Source organism: Geospiza fortis, unplaced genomic scaffold (assembly GCF_000277835.1).
Source record: "Geospiza fortis unplaced genomic scaffold, GeoFor_1.0 scaffold54, whole genome shotgun sequence".
NCBI lineage: Eukaryota > Metazoa > Chordata > Aves > Passeriformes > Thraupidae > Geospiza > Geospiza fortis.
In genome coordinates, this window is record NW_005054301.1 from 3,307,629 (window position 1) to 3,329,613 (window position 21,985).

Consider the following 21,985-nt stretch of genomic DNA (forward strand, 5'->3'; position numbering starts at 1 on the left):
GGCTCAGAAGGCTTTGTGAATAAACCTTACAAAAATACCTGACTGTGGAGATAGGAGGAAGTAGTTACTGGTGGAAATTACTAGGGCCTGTTTGTGTAAAATCTGTTTTATTAGAAAAGTGGACCTAATAGGTAATTTAGGGAGACAAGGATTAAAGGAGAAAATGCACCGTCCATCCTGCAGGAATTTTGATTGTAAATTTAGGTATACAGGTGGTTCTCTTGACTTAAATAAAGTAACTCACATGCTTGAGGTTAAGCATATTTATTTGCAGAATGTGGTTTGGGCATTAAGGAACAGATGCTTTTAATGTAATAAGGAACAATATATGGAATAGGTTAAGAAGTATTTCCGTGCTAGTTGAATTGTATAAGCTTCATGCAATTTGTTTAATTATAGAAATAATAGGACTTAATGTTATTAAATAGAATGTCTTTTTGCATGTTATGAATTAAGTGGAAAAGTAATCCTGTTAATGGTGCTTGGTATTTCTGAGTTATTACACAGATATAAAATAAGAGAAGTCTGGCTTTGAAAGTTTGTTTCAATGTTTATAAGCTCAGTTAATGCAGTATTTCAAACCTGGATAAGAGAGCATGCACTATGGTATGTTTTTGTTTTTTTGAAGAAATTAAATCATGGACATAAGTGCTGTAAATGTAGTTCTCAAGGATGGCAAACTTCCTCTGTTACTTCAAGCCAGAAACTTTTAGTAGGTTTTTTTTTTTTTTGGAAAGACCAGTAATAAAAGGACGAATGATAACATTTCAGCTACTTGATTTGCAGCAGCATGTTTTAAAGCTAAAATGTGATCAATAACATGGAGTGATATGTTGGGTTTTGTTGAGATTTTTTTTTTGTTTTTGTACTTCTTTTCCGTTTTGGGGAGAAGGGGCTGGGGCAGGGGTTGTAAAAAAAATAACTTGAGCATGCCCCAGTGTGGAGCTTTTTTAAACAGTAAGAGCATAATGCACTAGGCAGCCATCAGACTGCTTATTTCTAGGTTCCAGATACGGTCTTTTATTTCCCTTGTAATCTTTATGCATTTTCTTAAATTTAATTTTCCTTTTTCCCCCCATTACATCTGAAAGTAAAGATATTCAGCTTCTCTTATGTGCTTATTGACCACTCAGATTTTCCCTGGATTAGTAAATCATGGGCTACTAGTCTACCTACATTATTCCTTAATTTAGACATAACAATTCCATAACATGTGAAATACAATTTTTAGCATGTCTGCAACAAATTCAGCACTTCTGGAATGCATGAAGAAAATTTCTGTGTATAAAATAAATGCTTCAGTGCATTGAGTACATTTGTGTAGTTCTTGCACCTCTGGACTATCTGCTTATGTTTGGTGCAGATTTCCTGTGCGTGCGTTGGAGGCACAGCATTCCTGGAGTAGCAAACCCACTGCACCGGTACAGGATGATTGTTTTCCATATATACAACATATCTGATGTGTGTGGCATCAGCGAGGATTTATTGCTTAAGGGAGCTGGGTGCTGGGGCTGAGGAGAATGACACTTTAGAGAAACTTGTGGCTACTTCCTTTCTCAGTTTAAAATAGGTGTACTCACAGGCCAAGTAGCAACCTTGGGCAGTGAAGTATATGTGGTTTTCAGGCTGCAAGATTATCAACCATAATTTACAGCTTGTAGTGCTGCCTTGCAGTTAGATGGCACAGACATTTAAGCCTAGCCAAAATCCCACTGAGGTTCATACATGCAATGAAAGGTCTGAGCTGTACTATTTAAAAGGTACAGCATGTGCATAGCGCAGTTCTCGTGCGGTTTTATGAATTAAATGTTGTGTTAATTGATAATGTTAAATGTTTGCATTCTCTATTTTAAATTGTACTTTCATTTTAAAATTCACAAAATGGTTGATGTTGGAAGGGACCTCTAGAGGTCTTCTTGCAACCCCATTGCATGAGCAGGGCCAACTCGAGCCCAGGATAATGTCCAGATGGCTTTTGAGCGTCTGCAGGAATGGAGGCTCCAGAACCTCTTTTGGCAACCTAAAGTGAACTGACAATTTACTTTTTTTCATAGTTTAGGTGTGAAAGCAGTATAATAATAACAACAGCATATTTTTAGTATTTCCCCATGAAAAATGCAAAATGTAAAAGCATAAGTAGTGATTGAAAACAGAAGTCTGTCTAACCTAGTATCATGTGTTAAGGAGTTTCTGAAAACAAGTATGTAAGGAAGAACAGGATGTTCACATGAATCCTTCCAGTTTTTTGAGCCCTCAGTGTTTTTCAGCTCAAGATCATTCTGAGCCATACTTGGTGCAAGTACTAACAAGTTTCTTTTCCTGTCTTTAATATACTTTCAAACTTTGAATGTTCTTTAATGCATTTTGCACTCATCTCAGCATTCTTGCGTGTTTAGCATCTACATTTTCAAGCAGAAAACAAATTAACTGAATGGAAAACAATCTCCTTGTCTGTTTTAAATTATACTCTTCATGGCTTGATAACTCTTGTGCTGTAGTTATGTCACAGAGTATCGTGAGCAGTCCCTTCCCATTTCACCTTGTTTGAACTGCTCTTCCTCATTTATACTTTCCTGGATATTTCAGTCACTTGGAAACATGTGGTGTATTCTGAAATACAGTTTTTTGTGGGGGGAAATCTTATCTTAATATTAAAGTGACAGATTCTTTTCAAAACAGTGCTGACAAGTTATTGTTTTTTTTTTTAAAGCCTAAATTGTACAGATCTGTAATTGAGGATGTCATTAATGATGTCAGAGAAGTTTTTCTGGATGAAGGAGTGGATGAACAAGTTCTCATGGAACTCAAAACAGTAAGTTGAACTTAAAAGTTTTTTTTAATAGACCAATACAGGAGTTAGTTTCCAAATCTGGCTACTGTTGTTCACAGTAGAAGTACTAATTTTTAGTTAATTAAACACTGTAATCTGCATATCTGTATCCCCATATCATTTGAATTGCACTGTTGTATAGGTAGATCTGCTCACCCTGTTATTTTCCCTAATCTGACAGCAGTCATCTGAATGTAGTGTTACTTTGATCCCCAAAACATTGCATTTTTAAAAAAGGGAAAAATATGTTTGTTTTAAAGACACATGGTTCTTAGTGTTTCTCTGCAGGAAAAATAAAATGCCTGCCCTGTTTGATGTTTTCTTGATGTTTTTGTCTGTCTGAAGAAGAGTTGCATTGTTAGATATGTGATCAGATTTTTGCATGTACGGTTTGTAGTTTCAAAGGTATTGTCATTTTGGGGGTTGGTATGTAACAAATCACACTGTATGCATCATGTTTGCCTGAAGCTCTGATTCAGAATTGTTTTACATGGAGTGGGTTTGAATCAAAGGCCCATAACGAAGGGAGGATGTTAACCTGAGCTCTAGTGGGTCTCCTGTATCTTTCTTCAAATTCTTCAGGAGTAAAAAAAGCCCTTCATAGGGAAAAGGAAAAAATGGCAAAACAAAACAGAAAAAGAAAGGAAACTGGGAAAGGAGATGACTTTTTGTATCATCTTTTTCAGTGAGCATGGTATCCCACATTCACAATATTTTGGAAGTATTAAAAAATGGATGGAGTGGGAAACTAATTTTGAATTTGTCTAGACTGAAACAGGTGAAGACTTTTCCCATGAGTCCATGACCTGTCTTGGTGGAAATACAGTGAGAGCTATAAAAAAAGAGCTATGGTATTTGTGTCACAGATGTATTCTGCAAGTGATGTCAGAAAAAATTAATGAGGAAAGAGACAAGAAGGAAAACAAAGTATTGAAGAGGAGCCCTAAGCAGATTTTGAAATCATGAATCCTGAGTGCCTGTACTCTTCTAGACTCTGATGTATTACAGAATACTCTTGTTGCTCTTTTTACAAGAGCTACTTTTTTGCATCTGTGTCTGTCCTTTGATGACATGTCAGCTGACATAAAGAACTGTAGGGCTGGAGAAGCTGAGTTTAATATTGTGGTAGAAACTGTATAAATAATTGTAGAGAGGCATTATCTTAGGTAAACTGGTAGTTTCTGTTGTAGGAGGCAGTAGTCTTTAAGCAACTTTTATTGAGGAGTTCCAGAAGAAATGGCTTGAGGAAAGCTGTAATAAAGAATTATTTTTGTGATTAAAAAGGTAAGAAAGAAGGAATATAGGAAAATGGAAAACTTGAAGTCTTACTTAAAGTTACCAGTTTATCTCAATCCATGCTTCTGTTAGGGTTGTTGTGAATCTTCCACACTTGGAAGGAAGAAAGAATGTTAAAGTTTAATCTTGGACTGACAAGTAATATTTAATTCCTTTTCTTAACTCTGTGGAGTTACCTTTTGTCTGTATCTGCCTGAAGGTTTTTTGGGCTTTTTGCACAAAATAAACAGTGAAACTCAGTTTTGGGGTACTGTCATATTATTACAAATCCTGTAGAGTAAAAGTTATACACAGATTTTTTTTTTCCTTTTCCAAACTAGCTGTGGGAGAACAAGCTGATGCAGTCTAAGGCTGTAGATGGCTTCCATTCAGAAGAGCAGCAGCTTTTATTGCAGGTGCAACAACAGCAACAGCAGCAGCAGCAACAGCAGCATCATCACCACCACCATCACACACCTCAGCCGCAGCAGACTGTGCAGCAGCAGTCTCAGCCACAACAGGTCCTTATTCCAGCATCTCAGCAAGGTCAGACTTCATCTCTAAACGCTCTGAAGTTAGTCCAGCTCCTTAGCATATTTTAAATCTAGGGCTGGATGCTTGTCTGGTGGTTAACTTTCTGTCTTTCTACTTGGCCTTTATTCAATGGGTCAAGAAAGCTGGGGGAAATGTGTTTTGGTATTTGCTTTAAGTCATATTCTTTAGAAGATTTTGAAAAAGCTGGATTCTTCTCTTGGTCATCTGTAACATAACGTGCTTTCAGAATGCACAGCTTTCAAAATTCCATTAGCAGCTCTAAGTTCAAGCCAATATAAGCAGTTGACAGTTTAGTCATGAGGTGGTAATGTCATTAGGAGCAAATTATTTCAAAAAAGCATTAGTATAACTCAGTGCTAGGACACGAAAAATACTTGTGTAATAGTCTGAGTATATGTAGATTTTTTTTGGTCTTAAAAGATTGCACATTGTGTAGATGTGGATGTACAGAGTATATTTTAGCTAGGCATAACAGTATTGTTTCTTGTAATAACTGTCTTACATGTTCATTAATAATTTAATGAAATTTTTTTTCAGCCATTATAATTTCAGTTGAAAACTGAGATAAATACTACTGGATTTTACTGCATATATGCTGAGTAAACATATCTGCCACCTATGAAAGGCTTGATTGAGTTTTCAGTGTATTAAATTTGTGACATAAAATACTTACCTGTGGGAGTCACCGACTTCAGTGTTCATGTCAGATTTCATGGATCAGAAAACCTATGTTGTCATAGACACGAAAGATAGATACAATTTGATATCCCTCACTGTCTCCCCCCAAAACCCAACCACCATATATTCAACACCGTATAGAACCGATGTGATAATTTTTTCCATGATGTCGTTTTCGTTGGTTTTTTTGTGGTTGATTTGGGGCACTTTTCTGACAGGGAGGGAAACATGGGTGTTGGTTGCTTGTTTTCTTCTTATAGTACTTTTTATTTTGGCTAGACATAAATAGTTTTATGCGTTGGGATAAAATTAATTTTGAGATGGAAAGCCTGTCAATAAACACGGCGGCTGCAGGCGCTCGGGGCCCCCGCGGGGGCGGCCGCTCACGGCGCCCTCTGGCGGCCCCTGGGCGGAGCCTGCGCTGGAACATGGAGGTGTTCCCTGTGCTCCCTGGGTAGGCCGGATCCTGCCCCTGGTGACGCACTTCAGCCTGATTTATTGTTGCCCAGTGTTGCGACTTACAACTAAATGACAGCGCAGAGACTAAATGAAATTAGCATATCAAAGCACTTCCATGACAGAGATGCAGTTTTCTGAATTACTTGACTTCCCTGTTCTATGGTGGAGATGGTATAGTAGCTCTTCACATGAGCTGGTGCTGTCCCAGGGAGGAATCAGGATTATATACATGGCGATTCCTAGTAGCCTGTGTGTGGCCCTGCCACAGGTTCATGAGATTTCCTTAATCTTTGGCTCTATTTCCCTGAAAATTGGAGATGCCCTCAGATCTTTGTACAGGTTTTGAGGCTTCCTACCCCAGAATCTTTCCTAGAAACTCTTATTCCTAATGTTCTTAAGTGTCATTTGTTTAAAGGATTAGGTAGAGAATAGTTTGTCAATGACAAATTAATTCAAATTGCTCTGTCACTTTGAAGATTACTGTCACTGATAATAGCAGTGGCAACCTGCTTGTTCCATAAACTTGACCATATGCACTTCCAGATGATCAGCAGGTTGTTGGTATAGTTTAGCTAGCCTTTCCTTCAGTGCACCAAAGCTGCTTTGTTGTGTGGGAGGGGTGGTTTATCACATTTCAGCTGCTTCTGCTGCATTCGGAAGACAGTGAAGATGATGAGCTTAAAACTATGCTGACTGTGCATAGCTCAGGCTAACTGCAGCATCCTGTTACTCTTCATCTTGGAATAATTCTTGTTTAAGTCTGTTTTAAGAGTTAGTTTTTTTGTTTTTGAAGAACTCTGGTATTGGGCATCGTAAATTTTATCAACATCTCAGTAATACCTCTAATTTCAGAAATACATTTTTAACCTTGCTTTTACCTAGATACAGAATAGGTAACTGAAGCCCTTGAAATAAGAGCTGTAAAGGCAAAGTAGTCATATCACCCCTCAGAGCTGCTGTTGAATATTGTCTTGAAAGTAAAACTTACTAAGACCAGAGACTGCTTAGTATTTGGTTTTGTGGTGAAGCTTAGCTGACATTTAGGTGATAATCTTTCTAAGTTGATCTGGCTTGGATGTTATTTGGGCAGATTGTGTATTTTTCGTTAAATTCTGTTTTTTTTCATTTCTAGCACCTCAGCAGCAGGTTATTGTGCCAGATTCCAAGCTGATACCACATATGAATGCATCAGGCATGGTAAGAGAAGAAGTTTATACAGGATTACACTGTCATTATGTAAATTGTTTTGATTAAACAGTAAATACAAATTTCTATTAGTCATCAGATGCTTAAAAGTAATTTAGGACACACTGGTAAACCCATCTGCCACCTTCCTGAGTTCTGCTGCTGCACTTACAGTCTAGGAGCAGAGATGTATGACTTCCACTGACAAATCTAGGACTTAGTTTGATCCTCTGCTTAAATATATTTAACCAAAACTTTTTTGAAATCAGGAATTGGAATACTGCTGGTATGAATCTCCATGATGATATGCTCATATACCAATACACCACCAGTAACTGATGCAAGCATAATGTATTTGCTAGATGCAGAAAAAAGCATTAAATATACTGAAACCTCAGTTTATGTTAAATGAGAGATGATTTAGCATTTCACATAGATCTTTGCTGGTCACATTAATTCCATTCACTCATTGTGTAACAGCATATAGAACTGACTCTGCTCATGTACAGTTTTCTTGCACTCTGTATCTCTAGAGGTTAATATTGCTTATCTTGGTTTAAAGGCCCTGGCTTAATTTAAAGAGAAATAAATTGTTTGCAAGGCTTTGAAGACAATCCCTAATATAAGTTTCATTATGTGTATTATGACCAGAATTCACTACATTCCTACCACTTCTATGGTAAAAGCCCACGAAGCTTGCAACAGGTTTTGAAGCTGGAGCAACTTCTCTTACTTTTCCTTTACCTGCTCATCTTGCTACAGAAAAGAGCCTGAACTTTGTTGCTTGAGTGATTTATGTACAAGCCAAGAGCACATAAACATTCACCTTTTTCTTATATTTGACAACCATTTCAATGGGATTTGTAACTTTACAAATCCAGCAGTTAAATGTGTTTTTGTCCTGTGTCAGTTATCTCAGGGTGTAGAAAAAAATTACTATGCCAATCTTTTTGAACTCTACTGCTGTCAAAATGTTGATGTTTTGTCTACCACAGAGAGCTACTGTTCAGCAAAGAGTTACAATCAATTTGGAAATACTGTTTATTAGAAACATTTGAGTTGATATGAAAGAGTGGATCTGACAGACTTTGAGTATTTTGGAAGGCAGAGAGTAATGAGAGTTCATTCATCTGTGTTTGTCTGGGATGTGAGGATGCATAAAACATAATTTTAGTTTTGTGTGGTGAACTCTAATCTTGGGAGATGTAACTGTTATATTGACTAGACAGTATGGGGAGATCCTGTTTCTTCTAAACAGGAAATACGTACTCTACCCAGTAATGAAGTTTAAATCCTTTCAGTAACAAAGAATAATTGGCCATGGTTCCCTTATAGTAGGGGGAGGTAGCCTTTTCCATGGCAGCTGAAGTTGGAACCTTGAAATGGAGAGGCCTCTAGAGAAGTCCATCATCCTCTGCAAATTAAGGACTTAATACAGATTTTTATGTTTGGAGCTCCCATAATTGTGTTGAAATTCTGTTCCCTTGCAGGTTCAAATCATTACTCATTGATAGTTCCACTTTATACTTGAACCAGCTGTCTTGAGAGAAAAAATCAGTCATTCTGTGAACAGTCAGTACACAGTGTGTGTAGGTTCACTCAGAGGAGCTGTGTGATGTGGGACTTGAGGAAGAGTGCAAACCTGATAACTGTGCCTTGTGAAAACAAGGCAGGCCAGCATAATCATTGCTTCAGTCAGTACCTTATGTACCTTCAGATTTGTAGGCCCTGTAGGCCCGTAGCCTTAGCTGCTTTGAAAAAGTGTAACTGAAGTTGCCACATGAGCAATGCAGTGTTGTGCTGTTTTAGTAGATCAGCAGAGAAGGCAGAGGTTTATCTGCTGAGCTTGCAGATAAAGCAAGAAACCAATTTGCGCTAGGGTGTGATATTTAGTGATTTTGCTTCAGTCTTCTTACTATTAGAGAAGGAAAATAAAATAATTTTTATATGTAGTATAATTTACAGTTGAAAAGTCTGCATTTTAATAGCTGCAGGAGCTTGTGTGCAAACACTGTAAATGGTAATAAGAAGTTAGGTATGTTCAGGCAGCATGTTGTGAGATGAAACACTGTCAATATTACGTTTGTGGTTAAAACACTTTTCCTGTATTTCAGAGTGCTGCAGCCACTGCAGCTACATTGGCTCTCCCCGCTGGTGTTACTCCAGTTCAGCAGATACTTACAAATTCAGGTAACTCTCTTAATATTGAGAACAAGCTATAGTTTTAAGGGGGGTTAAGAGGGAAGCATTCTGTGCCTTACTTCTACTTGTTATTTACTGCTAAAAAGCAGGATCTGGCCATCCACCCTAACAAGGTAGTGCAGTCTCTTTACTTGATTCCTGCCCTTTTTACTCACTGACTTTCTTAGGAATCTTGTGGTCTTGCCCTAATGGTGTTATAGGTTAGAATCTGTCTAGGTTTTTCCCACTTAGAGAACTTCTAGATGCACAGGGATTGGTGTTGCTGTCTTTCCCCTTTGTGTATTTCTGAGCTTTGTGGTGCATAATCCAAGCTCAGGTACTGAGCTACTATGAAGTAGGATCACTACTTCTGTGACTTCAGAAGAGTAATGTCCTAAGGTTTTTCATGCCTGCTAAGCATACAAAGTGGAATTTCTAACTTTGCTAGCAATGCTAGCTTTATTTCATATTTATAGTTTCTAAATGCTGTTATGCCAAGCATTTAGAATATTATTAAATATTACTTTGATGAACAGCATACCTGATATTTCATGTACTTTCATGTTATGTTGATTTTATGAACCTGATTATAGCTCTACACTGCACAGGAAGTAAGGAAAGGCCTAAGAAATCTCATTTTCTAGATCTAGTTGCTGCTTTTGCTGGAGTAATTCACCTATGCTCACCAGGATCACCTGCGACTTAACCCTCCTGTTTTAAACACTATAATGTTTAATGGTATATAGTTGAAATAAAATTTAAGTGTTCAGCTGTTCTAAAAATCAAAATCTTCCCAGTTTTAAGGAAGTGCATCCATGTTTGTTATGGCACAGAATAATCTGCAGCCTACATTTGTTACTTTTGTAGTAATAATTCAGTTTTGAACATTTATAGTAATTTCTTAGACTAGGGCTGGGGAAGTCTCTTCTTTCAGGTACATTTAACTGTTTCAGTAAATAGGACACTGCATTTTGCTGTGAAGGGAGAGCAGGAGATCCATCTGAGGGAAATTTATAAAGTCCAGGATTATCTAATTTAATTTCTTCTCTCTTCTTACTCTACCTTTCTGATAAGAAATGTGAAAAACAAATTATCATATTCAGGTGGTAAACAACCCTATTCTTTGTTTCTGGCACAGCTGCAATTGCATCCTGTCTTTTCAGTGATGAAAGTGAATTGTTTTAGTATTTCTCTTTTTTAATTGCCATTGGTATTCTTCCAGGAAACGAGCTTCTAAACTAACATAATTTTAAAAGTGAACTTGTCCTTTTGATTAATATGATACTTATTTTACTACAGGCCAGATCCTCCAAGTAGTTAGAACTGCAAATGGAGCTCAGTATATTATTCAACCACAGCAGCCAGTGGTTCTACAGCAGCAGGTTATACCCCAAATGCAGCCTGGTGGAGTACAAGCACCTGTTATTCAGCAGGTAAAGGAGATTTTTTTTAATAGGTACACTTGGAAGAAAAAAACATTATAGTAATTACTAAATTACTGTATTTTTGTGAACAAGTTGAACTAGAACACAAACTCAGAAACAGTATAATTTTAAAAAAGAGAAAGTTGTGTCAAGTCTAGCAGGGCTTTTTGGTTATTTTTTGTGGGGCTTTTTTTTTTCTATAATGAACAATCTTGAAATGTTGTTTTTAATGTCACTTTTATTCTTGTCAGATATTGATTGGCTGCAGTTTAAAATTTCTTTTGTGCATCTCCTGCTGAGTTCTATTATGTGCATAATCCTAGTCTATGTACTTTTAAATTAATTGAAATTATTCTGAGTCACCTCACACACAGAACAAAATACCTAAAATTGACACTCCTTGGTTAATTCAGTAGTAAATACAATGTTTTAGAAAGATTGTTGTTCATTGACAAGGTCAGCTGTGTGTCCAGACTGTGTTAGCACAAAGTCCCGTTGTCATAGTGTCCCAGTTATACAGTTTAAGAATGACTAGCAATTTGTGAAGAGTTTAATTTTTTTTATAAAGAAGATTTTTTTGAAATAATCTTTTGCTCTAATTAAAACATTCCAGTGCTGTGTTTGGAACTCTGGTGTGGTGGCAGTGCTCATGTTTTGGAATGGACAGACTTTTAAAATTTTTTCTTAAATTTAGCAATGCAAAATGCAGCAAATTTAACAACAAGTAGTGCAAGAAGGTATGGGATTAAAATTGAAATTATGTACCTGATATAGGTAGAATATTTGTAACTCTTCTGTAATTAATAACTATTCTGTTCAAGTCAGATTGATATGCTTTAATTGTTTCCTTTGAGTCTGTGGTGTGGGGGTCTGTCGCGTTAGCAGCCACAGTACTTACAGTGATATTCCATCAGGTTTTGGCTCCTCTCCCTGGAGGGCTTTCCCAGCAGACAGGAGTGATTATTCAGCCTCAGCAGATCCTGTTTACAGGAAACAAAACTCAAGTTATACCTACAACAGTGGCTGCCCCTACACCAGCTCAAGCACAGATTCCTGCAGCTGGTCAGCAGCAGCCACAGCAGCAACAGGCACAACCACAAGCACCACTTGTTCTCCAAGTTGATGGAACAGGGGACACATCATCTGAAGAAGAGGATGATGAGGAAGAAGAGTACGATGATGATGAAGAGGAAGAGAAAGAAAAAGATGGGGGTGAAGATGGCCAAGTTGAAGAGGTAAATTTAATATTATGGTTGTGCTTCAGTTTTTTTTGTTGGTATTTTAAAGAAAACTGTCTATGTCAAATAGTACAATTACTTCAGTAATTTTGAGAATATAACTTCTACCCTTATTGAGTTGTGGAAATTGTGTGTATTAGCAAAGCAGTGCAGCTGGGGAGGGTGTGGGGGACACAGCAAAAATTATCTGTGACCAACACCATTTAAACACTTCAATAGGAATATTTTTGATGTTATGGAGAGGTTAGTCATGAAGTCCTGTAACCTTCATGAGCAAAAAGAAATGGTCAACTCTGCTTAAGACCAAGTGTGTACAAAAGCAGGATGCTAAGACAGACAAAAAGGAGAGCAGCATTTGGTTCAGTGATGGGACCAACAGATGTGGTCTGCCTGTATCTCACTGGCTATTCCATTACTTTTTGTTACACAGGAGCAAGCTTGAGAACTCAAATTTGATTATAAAGCATCTTCTAGGAAACATCTTACCTTGATTTAATAAAATAAGGAGACAGGAAGAGGCATACTATTCTTAATAGTATGTGCCTAATTTTGTCTTTGAGTTGGCTTGGTTTTGGACTTCAGCCAGTGGTTCTTACCACTTAGATGCTTTACAAAAATGAAAATCTGCATACTTTTGCATAAACGTTTACAATGAAGGAGCAAGAATGGAATAGTTGTGGTGTTAAAAGGCTGCAGTGCTTAGCATCTGGCCTGGACATTGAAGTTCCAGACTAAAATTCATAAGGGTATTTTCTCAGGAGGGAGGGTAGGAGGCATCAGCACTCTGTTGGAAATACTGCATTTTGGGTCCCGCAGTTCATAGACAACACTGTAGCCTCATGCTAGTAATTGAAGTAACAGCTCTGATCTTGCCAGCCATCACAACTTTTTGCATGTGTTTCTTTCAGGAGCCTCTGAACAGTGAAGATGATGTGAGTGATGAGGAAGGACAAGAACTCTTTGATACAGAAAATGTTGTTGTGTGCCAGTATGATAAGGTAAATATCTACAGAAAACAATCCAAAAGTTTTACTTGCTTTGTTCTTACTATTAAAATTTTTAAGTAGTATCTTTGTAACTCTTAAGTACAGGTAGATCTATACAGACTATAATGTGAATGGAAATGTAAGAATTACCTATTGTTTTTAAAACAGGTTTGTGTACCATGTTTGTACTAAACTTGGTAATAGGTAAAGCTTAGAAAATTTTGGCTGCATTTGATTTTTCTTCGTAGTGTCTTTTTATGCCCTTTAATAAAAGGGCAGTCTTCTGGGACCGGGAGAGGTCAACTTTTGTTAAATTTGTACATTTATTGTGGCTATAAATGGGAAAAGTAGTCCTCAGGATTTAGACTTGTGGAAAACTGTTCCTTGATCACTGAAAGTATCTTTTCTGTATGATAGAATGGTTACCAGAGGAGAATGCTCTTTCTGTGCTATGCATTGTGCTATGTGAAATGGCAGTGTGGAGTGCTTATGCTTATTTTGCTTTAAATTCTGCTGAACTGTCTTGCAAGAATTTAGTCATTACAGGGGATCAGATTTTCCCTGGATTCATCTGTGCTGGAAACTTTTTAAATGTGTCTAGACAATATCAGAATCTTTTGGCTGAGGTAGTATGCAGATTATTTGATGTGGATTTTTTTTTCCTTTTTCTTCTCCTATACTCAGTTAATTGGGCTACAACAAATAGGAATCCTTTTTAAAGCAGGGGTTAAAAAACCTGTAAGCTCCTGTGCTGCAAAGAATGACTGGGTTAGCAAGTCTTCAGTTATGCCCAGACTCTGCTTAGACTTGCCATCAGATTCAACAAAGAATTTAAGACCTACATCCCAGCCATCTGTCTTCTCTAGACTGTAATCCAAAACTTTTTTGAGGCAATTTGTAAGGAATAGTGAGGGACTCAGAGCAGCAGGTAGAAAAGCTTATTGGGAGCTGCTGAAACTGTGCAACAGGAGCTACTCTGAAATCCTCACCCTCTTAAAAGTTAGGAATTGGAACTTGGTAGGGAGCAGTGTCCGTCGTTAGCTTCCAGTGCCGCATACTCTGGAAGGACTTCATCTCTTTTCAAGAAATCATTATTCAGTTTGCCTCTGAAATATATAGGATCAGCTTAGATCTCAGCAGTTCCTCCTGCCCAGTGTCGTGCGTCAGCTGATGGTGGGTGCTTCTGGAGCTATGAGACAAGAACAGACAGGTGGCAATGCTCATGTAGAGCTTTTTACAAACATCCTTCTGTGAACTGTCTCTTGAGGAAGGGAAAGTGCCTTCTTCTCAAATGACCAACAGAGGATTTTTTTTCCCTCTACTTCTTAGAAACCAATTTGATTATTTTTGAATCCTTGTAAATTTTGCCTTGCAAGAAGAAGTTTTAAAAATGTATTATGTGGAGGATCACCTCATTTTTAAACCCATTCGTTTCATGATACCTCCTAGTTCTAAAGAGTCTTTTCTTTTTTGCTTTCTTAGTGGTGTTTATGATACTGCAGACGATCGTAAACCTCCTCAGTCATGTCTTTGAAATCAGAGCTGCACTTTATTTGTACCTGATTCAAATGTTGGATTGCTGTTCAAATATTTGATTGCTCTTACTTTCATTCTGCAGATCTGTTTGATTTTTCTGTATCTTACTTGTAAGGGTAGATAAGGTTTAGGGAGGAGCACAGGTAACACTTCAATTTATTTGCTGATGTAGCAATATTCTGCATAGTTTGTGTATGTTTTTGGCCCCACTGGACACAGAGCTGATATTCTCATGAGAAAGTCTTAGAGCATTGGAATCTCATTCCTGACTTGCAATTGTTAGTTCAAACCCACTGCTTTTATTGTCCGTGTAAATTGAAATTGATTTTTTTCCCATTGTTACTGTCTTCATGTGCCTTGAATGCCACCACTGTTTTCTTACACAGCGAGTTAGGGCAGTGACATGGTTCTGCAGCTCTTCAGTAACTCATTGTATCATCAGGACGTTTTGTCATTTTTCAGATCCTGAGTATCTTACTAAGCTCTTAAACTGTGTGGACTCCAACCAGCACAAACCTTTTTCTGGAATGAACTCTATTTTGCTGTAGAAACTGTGATCTTACCTGTGTTTTCTCATCTTTATTCAGTTATTCATCTGACCCCATGGCATCTCAGATGCTTCTGATGAGGGATTTTTGTGGAATGCCATTCAGTAGGGCAAGTAGTGTGTATAAGCCAGACCTTTCCTTGTTCATTTACTTGCTAACTTTTGCCACTGACCGTCACTTTTTCAGCTTAAAGTGAGAAGAGATCAAGCAGTACTAGAAATAATGAGTAGAGTGATATGGTCATAGCTGTTTGGTGCCATGTTGCTGTTTCTACAGCACTAATGGTACATGGTGAGACTTCCCATGCTTGATAAAACTGGAAAAATTGCAGCAGGGTTACCTGTTTTTATGACTTATGTAAAATTTTAACTTCTAGAACCATCTTTGGTCTAGAACTACATCTTTGTTCTGTCTGCAGAAGTTTATGATAACCTTTCCTTTTGGGGACAGCATTTCAGCTTTCTGAAAAGTCTTTGCTTTCTTTAAGTATCTGCTCATCTGGTGGTCTTTTGGTCTTTCAGATGCAGTTTTTGATAGATGGCAAATATTTGTCTGCTCTGTGCTTTAAGTATGTGGTGGTGGGGTTTTGTTGGTTTGGTTTTTTTAAATTTTGCGAAAGTTTACTCCTCTACCTTTAGGCTGAATTTTGTTCAGTTTTCTTTAGTTTTAGATTAAACGTATAGACTGGACATCAGGAGGAATGTCTCCACAGAAAGAGTTGCTTAAACATTGGAATGGGTTGCCCAGGGGAAGTGGTGGAGTCATTGCCCCTCTAGGAGTTTCAAGGAAAGACTGGATGTGGCACTCAATATTATGTCTAATAGTTATTTTTATTTTTCTTTCTCTTATAATTTACTTATGCATTATTACCTATTTCTGATGCAGAGTAATAGGTTAATGTTTTTGCCTTGTTTTTAGATTCACAGAAGTAAAAACAAATGGAAATTTCATCTCAAAGATGGCATCATGAATCTTAATGGAAGAGATTATGTATTTTCCAAAGCCATTGGGGACGCAGAATGGTGAAGTTTTAAAAGACAAAACAAAAGAACTCGCTGTAAAAGGAAAAAAACAAAACAAAAGCAGGAAAGGTTGAGACTTGGATATATACTCCAATCAAAATGTGTATCTGCACATCAGAAATAAACAAAAGTATTGGAACAAAGGTAAAATGTGGCAACAAAGACACTACTTCAGATGAGCAAGCCATGGACTGTAGCAGCTATAGCATTGTCTGGGAGCTGGTTTTGTGTGTTAGGAATACCTTAATTATCAATTCTACATACAGGTACCTACAGCTGGTATTTAGCATGTAAGGCTTTGTCCCCCCTGCCCTTGATTTAAGATTTTAAAATACTTCTTCCACTGATTGAAGGAACTATTCCCTTTGATAGATTATTAATCTGAAAATGCTTATTGTGTGTACAAATCTTTGCTTTGAACACTTCCTTTTGGTAGTGAGGATGGTCAGAATCTTACTTAAACTGCGTGCAAGCTTTGTACAGAAGGGTAAGAATTAAGGTGTTAAATTTTAAATAACTTGTATAAGGAAAATATTTTTAATTCTGATATGCTCATTAATTATTTTATCTATTTGTTGTTTTCAATGCCATTCCCCATAAACAGGTTGTTGTTCCTAGCAGTTACAAAATGGTAAAATGATTTATGTTTCAAAATTATTTTCATTTCATGTGATAGGTTTTATCTAGGGCTGCATTTTTCAAATTTGAAGCACCTCATCCCCCACAAAAGTTAGATTGCTTAACTTGTTAATTATATTCTTACTGTTTTGTGGTGGTTCAGCATCACTGAATTGAAACAAATAAGTTTCCCTTGATTTTTTAACAAAAACATTTTTTAAAGGATTTGGAGACCTTTTGAATCCATTATCTAGGTAATGCCATAATAGATGCATTCCTTTACCTGCTTACTATGTTTGTAGTCCAGACACCCACAAATAATTCAACAGACACACAGGAATGACTAAATTTTTAGTACAGAAAATCACATAAAAATTCTAACATCCTGGCTGCAATTTTTAATCAAAGATCTGCTTTACTAAAAAGTATAGCCAGAAATTACCTGCAGCAATTAATCTCTCTAAAGTTTCCAGATGGCATATAATTTCATGAAGAGAGCTGCACAGCTTTTAAGAACACAAATTTTGTTAGAGTATCTTTAGACTGTCTTGGTTACAGCAAATCAAGCAGTCAGATGCACTAAACCTTGTGTAGTCACTTTTTCACTTGCCTTTTTTATTGTTTGTTTGTTTGGGGTTTTTTTTTGTGTTCAGTTTGTGAAAAGCAACAAAGTTATTCCCCCCTCCTTCCCTTTCTCATCTCAGAAGGTGAAGAACTTTTCTTCCTGCATAGGGCCATGCTTTTGGAAATGCAGTTACTTCTGAACGAGGAGAGGGAATGGGCATTATACTTCAGAAACTGTTGAGGAAGGAATGTTCATGTGGCTCACCATTTCAAAAAAATTTTGTATTTTATTGGGTGCTTGAAAAGTTGATGAAAAAAGGACACAACAAAGATAATTTTTACTGAATTAGCTAAGACCATGAGAAGCAGACATGATTTCTGACTTTATTTTTGGCTTGAGAATGAGATATCATAAACATTATTTAACAAAGTCATAAGTGTATTTCAGCAGTATGTAACAACTACTTTAATTTTCATTCTCTGATTCATTTGCCTCCAAGTGCATTTGTAGTCTCAGTAGTATGTAGAAAAATCACAACAAATTGTAAAGAAGGTTTTATTGCTGTTATTTTGTACACCTGCTCTCTCATTGATAATGACTGAAACTGCCTGTGGGCTATGTCTAGAGCCATATGGTTGTTTGAAAGCCGTCTACATTCATAAGCTTTATGAAAAGTTAATTGATGATTCTTCTAATTGATTCTTCAGTAATGGAATCGTCATTTAGACTGCATTTTTACCTGGGGACTTTCAAGGTATCTCAAACTGATTGGTGTTTGCTTTCTTCTGAACAACGCAGATATTTTATTTTTTTACCGCTGTTGACACGTCTATGTACAACTGCAAGGAAATCAATAATATACCAACTAATTTCCTTCCCTCACCTTTTCCATGTCTGTTACCAATAAGTCTTAAGTAGTGGACTTCAGAAAAATTCCCATAATGCTGCACAACCAAACCAATAAAAGGAAAAAAATATCCCTTTAGCTATAGATTCCTTTTTATACTATTGGAACCCAGTTTACTTATACAACACTTTGTTTTCATACAACTTAGTGATATTTCTCACCCACATACATATACTAGAAGCTGCGTAGCCTCTCTATTTTAAAGGATAGCTGAACTTTAAAATTAATTAAGCTTAGTCTGTTCTGAAGGATGTTAGAAGCTTTCTGAACTTGCATAGCCTCTTGCAAGCTAATTGTATGGTGTGCTTTTCAGATAGGTTTTGTCTTCAAATACAAATATCTGTGAAGTTTTGGGAAAGCCAGTCAAACCATGCACATACCAAACTGTGCTCTTATTGCTACATCAAGTGTTCCTTTTTTTTAAGTCAAAAAGCATGTTTTAATTTCATTTTATTGTAGCAGCTTGCTGTAAGAATGTAGTTTGCTTAATTTTATTATTATACTTGAATTTTTAATCATGGTTTTAACTATATAACTGAACAGACCATTTCATTAGTTCAAAAGAAACCATTCCTTTCAGAGGGCAAGGGATTCCCATGTTCATAAGTGATTTTTTCCCCCTTAGAAATAGTGCTTTTTTTTCCAATTTAAATAGTTCAGTATTATGGAAACAATTAATGGTTTCAAGAGGGCTTATGTTAAAATTTGCACAGATAATGGAGCACCTTTTTTATGATGGAAAAAAAATGGGGAAGATAACTTCAGAATTATAACCATGATGGCTGATGGAAACTTGTAGAGCAACTGGGCAAAATTGAGTCTTGTGCCTTTTCAGTTTGCAGAATACCTGTTTTGCCAGTATGACAATGATTCCTGAGAGAGTAAATTTCCTGCAGTGCTTCAACCAGAAAAGCAACTTTTTTGCGCTAATTCTGTTAGGTTTTAGTGTGTGCAATCATTTAAAACCATCTAAGTGGAAAATGAAAAGTTTTCTTTTAAGGAGATAATAGAGAATTTAGTCACATAAGGAACTTTATTGGACTATTTAAATAGAATATGTTTTTATTCCCCCTCCGTTGCTGGTTAGCAACAAGATTTCTTTGAGATTTCATACTCCTTGTTCCTGCATTGTACTCACAACTTGCTTTTAAACATCATTCAATTTCCTCAACACTATTTAAAGTGACAGTTGTGGTCCGAGTTTATTTCCAGGATTGATATGTGATTCTGAAGCACATTTTCTAGAAGAGAGCAAAAACATGTTGTGTCATGTAACTGATTTTTTTAAAATAAATATTTTCTTATCTTTTTGCTGCACAATTAGGAGTGTTAAAGTAAACTTCATTGAATCTGTGAAAGTAATTTCACCTCTTGACAGTTAGTAGTAATTATGTTACCAGATAACACTACCAGAGTAAAATTTCTTAATTTCAGTGAAGGAGTTAAGAGACCTTGTTAACTCAAGTTCATATTGATTTAATCTCTTCAATTTGTAAAAGCTCCTTTAAAAACAATAAACCCCCCCCGAATTTCCCCCAAAGCAAAAGCTTCCTGATAGAATGCAATAAGATGTCCAGGAAATGAACAGTGGTTTTAGGGCATCGCACACTGGATTGATACTGGGCTGCCTTACACAGCACCGTGGGATTTACTGTGTGCCATCCCACACCACCCATACACCCCCATCTGATATTGGAGTTCTTCTCAGACTTCGAGATGAGTGACTATACAAGATAAAGAAACTTGCATATTGTTCTGTATTGGTGTCTGGCATTTAAAGTCTCGTTTTCCCATTGCTGTGATTGGTTGGGAAATGTGTAAAAACCAGTACATTGGTTTCCATGTCGTCTACTTTTTTCAGGCAGTTCACGCAGTGTGTTTTTTAACTATTATTTGGTGGATTAGATGTTGTGGAACAAAAGGAGCTTTTTGAAACAGGAAAAACTACCTTGGGTTAGCTATATGTACAGTCATCCAATGAGACATGTTCAAGAGTGCATAGGGTACCAATAGATTATGGAGTGGGGGACTATCCTTTTTTGCTGTTCTGAGCTACTATTGTCAACTGCTGTTGTACATATACTGTTATGTGTAAGGGGGTAAATATATTTATTATGTTTGTAAAATTCATTCTGTACAATTGCAGATCAAGGTTGCTCCTCTGTGATATACAGGATATTATGTTTCAAAGGCCATGCTTGGAATACAATTAGAGAGCTTAGTATTTTGATGTACTAAGACCTATTTTAAGTTTAATATTTTGCCTTTGCAAAAACTTTAATTAAAGATGTTATTTAAAAATGTTTGCCACTTCATTTACTATCTTGCATGTGCATTTGTTTCATATATGAGGCTTATAACTAATCCATAATAATGTTGAAGATTCTGCATTGGTTTTTATCACATAGAGATAATTTCACTAGTTCAGTTTGCTGTGCAGACTTTCTCGTTAATACCATCACAATGTTATAAAAAAATTCACAGCTTAATCATGAGGCCAGACTTGCATATTTGTTTAAGGGTTTCTCCCTGTGTAACCTAAGGCTTAGGTATTGAGATCAAATTTGTTGAACAACTTGGTATTAAGGCCAGTGCTATCCTGAGGTGCATTGAACACTGGCCTGTGGGTTGAGGGAGGTGATCCTCCCCATCTGCTCAGCCCTGGTGAGGCCAATCTGCAGTGCCATGTCCAGTTGTGGGCTCCCCAGTACAAGAAGGACAAAGAGCTACTGGAGAAGGTCCAGCAAAGGGCCACAAAGATGGCCAAGGCATTGGTGTATCTTTCTTAGGAGAGACTGAGAGCTGGGTGCATTTAGTCTGGAGAAGACTGAGAGATGTCTGCTTATAAATACTTCAAGCATAGGTGTCAAGAGGATGGTGCCAGACTCTTCTGTGATGCCCAGCAACAGGAAAAGGAGCAATGGGCAAAAAGAAGGAATTCCACTTCAATGTGAGGAAGAACTTCTTTACAATGAGGGTGGCAGAGCACTGGCACAGGCTGCCCAGAGAGGTTGTGGAGTCTCCCTGTCTGGAGGCATTCAAAACCCACCTGCCTGCCAGAGGGGTTGGACTGGGTGCTTTCCAGAGGTACCTTCCAACCCAGTTGGTTCTATGATTCTGTGTGACATCTTGATCTTAGTCCTGTACGTGGAAATGCGAGAAGTAAAATGCAGAGTTCTTGGATGATAAGTGGCCAATGAATAAGGTTTTGTCTTCATCAGTCAAGCTAATCTGACAGAACTGCTTTCAAGCAGATGACATCTTTTTAGTTCCTATCTAAAAGCAGTATCTTGAGACATGACTTGTGATTTATTTTTAAATCTAGATTTTGATCTTGAAACTCTAAAATAATTAGGAAGAAAATAAGTGTAGGTTATACTGCCTGTATGGGGGGTGTATTTTGGAATGTGATGATTTTGAACTAACTTTTTATCTACAGTGGTGTCAACCTATAGCAAACAAAGCCTCATGAGGAGTGGTGGTATTTTGTTTTTTCCCTAGTACTCAAGGATGGACTCCCCTCCTCTGCCCCCCAGTACTCCTCTTTGCTCTCCAGCCCTCAGTACTTAAGGAAATTTAAAAAAATGCAATACTGGTTTTTCTATAAAATTTGCCTTACTTGAAAGGGAGTTTGAGTTGATTCTGGATAAATAACTATTTATTATTAAAAAATCCAGTGTTTTTCCAAAAGAGATCATTGGTGGTGTAGCTTGCATACAACATAAGAAACAAACAGGTCAGAAAAATGGCTTGTTGTTTCAGCCAAAAGGTTTTCAAAAGTACCCTGACAAAAGATGTCACAAAGCAGAATGCTGACAAATTAGTAGCAAAGTTAAGTTAAAACACACCAAAAAAAAGCTAGATTTCATTCCTTTGAGAAAATATGAGTGTTACAATTGAATGTTAATTGTACTCTCCCCGCTGTGGCTGAGCAAAGTATTTAAAAAATTTCTTTTTTTGCAAAATCAACTATATTTT

The 21,985-nt window shown here is 37.0% G+C and overlaps 1 protein-coding gene across 1 annotated transcript; it reads left to right on the top strand.

The window, feature by feature from the left end:
* The first annotated feature begins 2,714 nt into the window (after positions 1–2,714).
* GTF2A1 (general transcription factor IIA subunit 1) lies at positions 2,715–20,310 on the top strand. Its single transcript, XM_031065439.1, has 8 exons — positions 2,715–2,812; positions 4,447–4,651; positions 6,930–6,994; positions 9,097–9,172; positions 10,463–10,596; positions 11,502–11,822; positions 12,734–12,823; positions 15,814–20,310. Exons 1-8 carry the CDS (start codon positions 2,798–2,800, stop codon positions 15,919–15,921), a joined length of 1,014 nt encoding a protein of 337 aa, XP_030921299.1. The 5' UTR covers positions 2,715–2,797; the 3' UTR covers positions 15,922–20,310.
* Positions 20,311–21,985: the final 1,675 nt, after the last annotated feature.

Bases quoted from the DNA above. Each gene is read 5' to 3' on its own strand.
- GTF2A1 (XM_031065439.1), top strand. The intron at 9,173-10,462 runs GTAACTCTCTTA...ATTTTACTACAG, and splicing joins GCAGATACTTACAAATTCAG to GCCAGATCCTCCAAGTAGTT. The intron at 11,823-12,733 runs GTAAATTTAATA...TGTTTCTTTCAG, and splicing joins AAGATGGCCAAGTTGAAGAG to GAGCCTCTGAACAGTGAAGA.